The sequence below is a fragment of the Corvus brachyrhynchos genome, unplaced genomic scaffold (assembly GCF_000691975.1).
Source record: "Corvus brachyrhynchos isolate BGI_N302 unplaced genomic scaffold, ASM69197v1 scaffold86, whole genome shotgun sequence".
Lineage (NCBI taxonomy): Eukaryota > Metazoa > Chordata > Aves > Passeriformes > Corvidae > Corvus > Corvus brachyrhynchos.
Window position 1 is genome coordinate 991,824 of NW_008238647.1, and position 7,757 is coordinate 999,580.

At 39.8% G+C, this 7,757-nt stretch overlaps 1 protein-coding gene across 1 annotated transcript; it reads left to right on the top strand.

Annotated features, from left to right (window-relative positions):
- The first annotated feature begins 1,875 nt into the window (after window positions 1–1,875).
- On the top strand, window positions 1,876–6,841 carry MMP7 (matrix metallopeptidase 7). Its single transcript, XM_008636306.2, has 6 exons — window positions 1,876–2,173; window positions 2,701–2,924; window positions 3,031–3,179; window positions 5,294–5,419; window positions 5,949–6,110; window positions 6,629–6,841. Exons 1-6 carry the CDS (start codon window positions 2,057–2,059, stop codon window positions 6,649–6,651), a joined length of 801 nt encoding a protein of 266 aa, XP_008634528.1. The 5' UTR covers window positions 1,876–2,056; the 3' UTR covers window positions 6,652–6,841.
- The last annotated feature ends 916 nt before the right edge of the window (window positions 6,842–7,757 follow it).

A 7,757-nucleotide genomic window follows, 5' to 3' on the forward strand; every position in this document is an offset into this window, starting at 1 on the left:
GTGTAAACTTTTTCATGGCAATGTTGTGAGTTTTCTTAACAGAGTTTACATCATGGAATACTTTTATCTTCACCATGTGGCTACAGCAACTTTTATTGTTAAAAGTCTCTACAGTGTTACTTCTGATCTCCTTGATCTTTGTCTACACAGGCCATCTTTGTCTACACAGGCCATATTCTCCAACATAGGCACAGGTTCTCTGCTGAATATGAGATATATGACTATGATTTTTGTGCAGGAAATTGTTTTTCCTAACCCGTAATATTTTTTACCATTCAAGATCAAGAAAAAACAATAAAGTCTGCAAAATTCACACAGCTAAATCTAAAGAAACACAATCTGTTCCTTTTTGATATTGATCTTATTAGAATTAGATTGATTCATGCTGATTTTGAGCCCAAATAAATTGCTTTTCACTGATTTTTTTTTTATTTCAATTCAAGCCTAATGTTCTTCAAAATCTTCTCTCTTTTTTGGGAAGAAAAAAGAAAAAAAAAAAGAGACCAGAGTTGGCAAACTTCCAGCAGAAAATTAAATACAACATAGAGCTTGTCCTTTTTCATCACGCTCTTATGTTTAAAGTCTCCTTTTTTAGTTTTGCTCATGGCACAGTAAAAGATATACGCGAGTTGCTCAAGAGTTCATCAGTTCTGAAGCCCTTCAGATTCCTTTTGTGTCTGTGAGGAAATAACCAGTCCCACACACTGGAGTCATGGAGTTCAAAGTGAAACACATCCCCATCTCCTGCAACCTGGTCCAGATCCAACTCTACTACCACAGTCAGACATAAAGGCAGCTGTTGAGGAAGAAAAAGATGAACCTGCTCCTAGCAATAAAATATTTGGATTTTTTTCATCAAATCTTAACATTTGGGCATGGATAGATTTTCTGTAAAGTACAAAAACATACAGAAATGATCACAAGTTGGTAACTGGGCTGTTTTCAATACTAGGTGACAGCATCATTCCTTTAGAAACCGTTCCAGACATTGCTGTGTAGTACTCTCCTGCATAATTCAGCAATGTCAGGTAGAGATCATCTCTCTGAAATTCAATTCTCATCACATCAGTCAGAAGTGCATCAGAAATAAGCTAATTACCCACAAATGCTTCAATACATGTTCAGCTATACCCATAAAATCTGTCCTAGTGTGAGAAATATCTATGTTCTTTCCTTAGTTATGCACCTTTCCTTTCAGATTAGAGGTAATATGGTCACAAAACTGTGCACCCTGAAGTAAAAATCATAAACCAGCCTGTGTTTCCAGGCCTCAAAAACTATCCAGTGAAACTTAGTGGGGTGAAGCTGAGACCAGTGTTGGTATCAGGGAGCCAGGGAGGTTATGGCTGCCCTGCTCTGTCAGTGCTTCAATGCACCTCTATCACATTGCACTGGTACAGCCGGAGGTCTAAGATAGATCCATACTCGATAGGGAACGCTCCTCTCTTTTCCCTGAGAGCTTTCACCTGTTCTTGTAAGCAATGCCTAGTTCTAGAGGGCACTTTTAAAGAGCTGTTTGCTGATCTCTGTAAAAACTGCAGAAGCCTCTTAAAGTTTACTGAACTGGGCAGTGCTGCTCGCGCTCCCTAGGTAATGGCAGTGGTTTCAGTGAGACAGTGCTCGCATCCATCTCCTCCCTGCCTCTACATCGACTGGTACAGGCAGGCAGCCAAAGAGCTGTTGCAAAATGCTTTTGTGTATAAGGAACATGGGAAAAGTGCAGTGTGAAGTGATTACACAGTAACTGTACCGATAAAGTTACAGAAAGTGAACTTCCCTATGACCCCGTGGTTTCACTACTGGAATAATATGAAAAGAGCCAGAAAAGCTGGCTGCTAGCTGTGATGTGACATCAACAGGGAAGTTACAGGAAAGATTTGTTTAACATGCTTTTATTTACTTCTTAGAGCAGTGATGACATTACACTAACACCAAAAAGTGAGTCACACATGTAATTGCTGCTAGGAGCTATCAGGATCTATATAAGGGTTTTTAGCTCTGGTCTTGGGAGACAGAAGCTCAAACCCTTTCTGCTGCAGCAAGGCTCCTCAGCAAGATGGGCACCATGTACTACCTCCTGCTTTGTGCTGCCATCTTCCTACCTGAGGCTCCTGCTTTTCCAGTACAACTGAGACCAGAACCAGGGACCGGCAGAGACCTTCAGAAAATAAAGGTATGTTACATCGAGGAAACACAACTACATTATGAATAATCTGATTTTTGATTCAGTTTCTACATTCCTTTCCTATCTGTGTATATTATCCTTGTCTTACATTACCACAACAGTTTGGCAGAGGTGATATAAAACAGTTTAAACTTGCTAAGTAGCTTAGACATCCTAAGACTAACTTTAAAAAGAGACCACGTTCCAACTGGTAAATAAAGGAGAACATGTAATTTTTAAAATATCTCAAAAATTTTACGTGTACTGTGTTTGAAGGCTGTAGATTTGAATGCTCAATAAATTGTGGTATCTTTAAAGGATTTCTTACTTCCAATGTTTCATTGCCATCACAATTCTTTTTATATATGCTGGTCTATACTACTGAGAGAGCAGAATTTGGTAAATTGAAATGGAAAGATACAACTAAAACTAGACATGACTGCAGGGTGTTGAAACAATTCAACTAAGCGTAAAATACAATTGCCAAAACATCACAGATATACGTATTAATTTTTATTTTTCCTCTCTCCTTCTAGGCATATCTTGATAAATTCTTTCCGATTTTTACAAAAACACAAAACCTAAGCATAGAAGAAAGGATCAAAGAAATGCAGAGGTTTTTCCACCTGACCATAACTGGAAAATTAGACACAGAAACAGAAAAAATAATGACACTTCCCAGATGTGGTTTGCCCGATGTAGCAGAATACCAAACATTTCCTGGAACTCCAAGATGGAAAAAGACACATTTAACTTACAGGTAAGTGATGTTTCAGGTTTTATGGAGAAGGGAATTGCTTTGTATTTAACTAGGTGGGTTTCCTTCACGCCCTAAATGATATTAACGTGTTTTTCTTTGCTGACAGGATTGTCAGTTATACATCTGATCTACCCAGAAATAAAGTGGATGATGCAATTAAAAGGGCCTTGATGGTATGGAGTGATGTGACTCCCCTGCGCTTCCAAAGAGTCTACACAGGGCAGGCAGACATTGTGATTGTATTTGCACGTCGTGGTGAGAATACTTGTCATTTTTAGAATACAATGGTCCATATTTTACTCAAAGCATGTATTTTTATAGCCATAGCTTTAAGAAAGAAAAAAGTTTCGAATTAAATCAAAGTCTACATATATTTTATCTTCTTTATATCATGTCACCAAATTTGTACGTTATGATTCAGTTTTACTTGTATAAAACCATTAGAAAAATCCTTTCAGAGTCACAGCTATGAAATGAAGGGAGAACTCAGCTCCAGAACGAGACACTTAAATTTAGATGTTCAAGGCTCTTTTTGCCTTGATAAATAGTGCAAACTACTGGTAAGAACTCTGTAGAGCAAATCAGCAGGTTCTGAAGATCCAGCCTCCACAGGCTGGATTCAGGCAGGTTAAGGCAGGTTTACTTAGGCCTAGATCTAGTCTGGTTCCCACACTAAACAGCCTTTGGCAGCTGGGTTGCATTATGTTTGGCCACAGAGAGTGTCTTTTGGTTGATTTGCTTCTAGAAGGAATTACATGCTTCAGCCCAAGATTGCACCAAGGTGTAGGCCAAAGCGTGGTAAGTGGGCATGACCAGAAGAGTCACTTCAGAAGTCTGTCTGCGATCAGGAGTAGTCTATGGACGTAGTCCTACCTTCAACTTGTGCCTGGCATCTACACTGACTCAGCTTAGACAAACTAAATGCCTTTAAGGTTATCTGACTTGTTCTCTAGATCCATTGGCCATGTTTACCATGATGCCTTTTCCTGGTCTTAAAATTAAGAGTCAAACACAGTTAGAAGGGAAAAAGAGGGATTTTACATGAGAAAATAACGGTATTTCTTTTAAGGATTCTTAGGTGCACACGTCCAGGTCGCATGCACTGAAATGCACACTGCAATGCACACCCACAAAAGATCTGGTATAACATTACAGGTCTTACTAATTAGCATATCTATCAAAGATTCCCCAATGAGAGGCCTGAATGAGTCTCCTTCCCCAAGGAACCTTCTACTGGATGGTTCTATCTTAGTTTACAGAATGTGTTCTGGAGAGGACCTTGGGGTCTGGGGCACATTACTCTCTACCTACAAAGCTTCTAAAATGTTTAGTTTTCTAGCTGAACAAACAAGTCCAAGAATGTAGGCAAAAAGCACTAAGAATACAGAAGCTGTAAACAGGTATAACAGGGGTATAAAAGAAAAGGCAAAAAATCATCATGGCATCAGCTAGAGCTCCATTGACTGTAGGTGAAGATCAGACACTTGGCTTGCAAGCAGATGACTAAAAGTGAACACCAAAATATCCAAAGCCTATGTGTCACTGATAGGAAGAACATTATGTTGCCATAAAGAGGTGATTTCATGTCCCAGTCAAAGTGAGAAATGATCCTGAAAGCTGGAATGGGTTTTAATCCCATGTCACACACTAGAATTAGGTCTCTTCCGCCTGTGTTAGTCGTGCCCTAAGGACCATCCACATGGTCTGGGGGAAAGGACACAGGACGGCATCTGGGTTCCCAACTACTCGTCAATCAAGTCAGAGACTCACTATGAGGGAGGGGGAAATTTTCAAAGTTGGTACAACTCTGATCCAGCTCTTGCACTCGAGGTAGGAAACAGCAATATTTCACCTGCACTGTGATGGAAGTAGGTAATAGACCGTACCTCAAGGCTGGGGATAAATGAACTTACCTCTTCAGAAACATGGTTATCTATTTCAAATCACTGTCTCACACTAAAATCAATATGAGAATGTTGACAAGTAATATTGCCCAGCACTTTTCAAAATGGAAAGCATTCAGATGTTAACAGCAATGTTGCCAAGCATTAAGTATTTATTTTGAAATAATCCCTGATTGCTGCCTCAGAACCATGGTTCTGACAAAAACTCAGGAAAAAAGTATTCAGCTCTTTCCGAAACATGCAGCAGCACGAACTATCAAATACAAGATTTGAACTTAAGACATGAATTTGGAGAGTGTTCCCTAAGCCTCACTTCTCATTTTCACAACCTTGCTGCCATTGTAAGATTTTTTTTAAGGATTGGCAACCAGCAAAACTAGCACAAACCAGCAACATGCTTCAATTTGCTGAATTTAAATATGACAACTAATATCATCTGATGACATTGATTTATTTCAAATGCAGAGCATAGTGATGGATATCCTTTTGATGGAAGAGGTAACACACTGGCCCATGCGTTTGCACCCGGAGAAGGGATTGGTGGAGATGCTCATTTTGATGATGATGAAAAATGGTCAGATATCAATCAAGGTAAAGCTCACGTGTATATGAAAGAGAAAGGCCAGTACTGTACATGCTGGAAGAACACATCTACGGAAGTGCTTTCAATAACTCTTCATGCTGCAGTGCCATTTCAGTATTAATATTTCTGTTCTTTTCAACTACCTTTTTAAGCATTTGTCCTTCATTGCCATGAACAGCTACATAATGCCTGTTCTGTCCATATTTAAAGCACATTTTGCAGGCTAAACAAGGACTATGAGCCCCTGTTTTCTATATAAATTTTGAAAAGGTAAATTGTCTTGCTTCCAGGTATAAGGTTGACTAAAAGCAGAGTCAGGAAGGGACTCTGGGTCTCTAGATGCATATGCAAGGAATCAGCAGGTTTTTAATAAAATATTATAGTTATAGAAGAAAGTTCTACAATAATGGATCAAAAGCCTAGGGTTTCATTCCAAGATGAATTGAAATATACAAATTTTCCTGCTGTTTCAATTCACTGTATTTTTAAAATAAATGCCATACCTTTAACATACATTTCTGTGCTTCTGTGTTGCAGATGTCAATTTGTTCCTTGTTGCTGCTCATGAATTTGGCCATTCTTTGGGACTTGCTCATTCAAATGTCCGTGGAGCTCTGATGTATCCTCTTTATTCATATCAGAACCCACAAACCTTCAGACTTCCGGCAGACGACAGGCGAGGAATTCAGAAGTTATATGGTAAACTCTCGAGGAAATTTGATTTTTCAAGACAAAACCTACTGGGGTACAGGTTTCACTCTCCCTGATTGCAAGGGCCTCATCGTATTATGAGAAAGAGAGGGAAGAAACTTGGGAAAAGTACACTCCTGCATACTCTGTCCCCTCACTATGTTTCCTGCAGCCTGTACCCACTGCAACAAAGAGGTGACAAAGCAGCAGTGCACTGTCCTTACATACATCTGCATGCTGCCAAGCAAATCCTGTGGCCCTTGCTCTGTAAATGAGCTGTTTCAGTGAGTGGGGCTACTGGCAGGAAAGGAGAGGTACTGTGCCACTCACCAAGTTCAGTAAAGGCAGAAACTCCTGAGAAGCAGGGGAGCATAACTAAAATTGACCCCACAGAACAAAATTTGTCAGGTTGCTTTTCTTTAGGCACTGCCTTCCTCAGGGCATGCTAGAGGAACACTACGAATAAAACAAAGTTGTCTGCATTGTCAATTTTCAGTAGAGTCTCTCTTTTTGCTTCTTTTCCACAGGGAAAAAAACATCGAACTTTTGAAGGAAGTAATGAAGACCAAAGAATTCACATCTCATTGTTTTGTTGTTCCAAAACAACTTTAATCCTCTCGCTAAATAAGATGATAAACTCCTGGGCTGCACCTTCTCTCCTGAATTTTTATATTGATTTATTTGCACTTTACACAGTTTCACCAAACAATAATAAAAAAAAAGTATACTCTGTTTTCTAATGTTTTCTTTTTTTCTTCTGGCATTTCACTGGGGGATTAAATTACTCCTGCATGGATGATAAACAGTCAGACAAGTATCTTTGTGAATAGATTTATAGGCACCTAAAAAGCCTGTGTGCATTTACTGGTGTAAGAACAAACCCTGCTCCTGGCTTGCTTCCAGTTCCTATGCATGTCCTGGCACTTTGCAGTACTGACTCCTCAGAATCAGTGTGATTCCCGTACGGCTCACACATAGAGGAGGTCTCCATAGTGCTTCCATCAGTATGAGCTGGGATGTTTTCCCAAACGCAAAAGCTTTTCATCATCACGTCCTCCCTGGCTTCCCACAGAAGCAAGTTGGAGAAGTAGTGGACTGGGATTCCCATTGTCCTCTGTGATACTCAAACACTCTTGGGTATTTTAAAATATTTTAAAAAAACATAAAAACAAAAACAAAAACAAAAACAAAAACCAACCAACCAAAAAACCAGTAAAAACCAAACTGCCCTCCCCCCCCGGATTCTCCCAAGGATATTCAAAATCGTCAAAATTAGCAAGGTAGAAGGTGTATTTATTAATAGTTTCCAACAGATGGCTCCCTGCACACAGAGATGCGGAGCACCAACACCAGCTCAGTGTCACGGCCAGCATCTTTATCGTCTCCTAAACCAGTGTTACCCGGTACAAGGAACGACCTTAACTCAGCCCCCAGAGGAGAGACAGCACAGCAGGGAACGTGGTGCTCACACAGCGCAACTCGGAGAACAAGCACAACAACTCTGAGAGCAAATAAATCAACATGGTGACCAGTGACTATTAAACTGATACAACGAATACTTCTAACAAATTTGGTTTAACACGCTCTGGTAACATCGTGTTGGGTGCCAAAAAGGACTGACACTGTTTAACCTGGAAGGTAACTAAACACCACACT

Coding starts and splice junctions, on each gene's coding strand:
- MMP7 (XM_008636306.2), top strand. CDS start 2,057: ATGGGCACCATGTACTACCTCCTGCTTTGTGCTGCCATCTTCCTACCT. Junction 2,925..3,030: donor AAGACACATTTAACTTACAG/GTAAGTGATGTT, acceptor CTTTGCTGACAG/GATTGTCAGTTATACATCTG. Junction 3,180..5,293: donor GATTGTATTTGCACGTCGTG/GTGAGAATACTT, acceptor TTTCAAATGCAG/AGCATAGTGATGGATATCCT.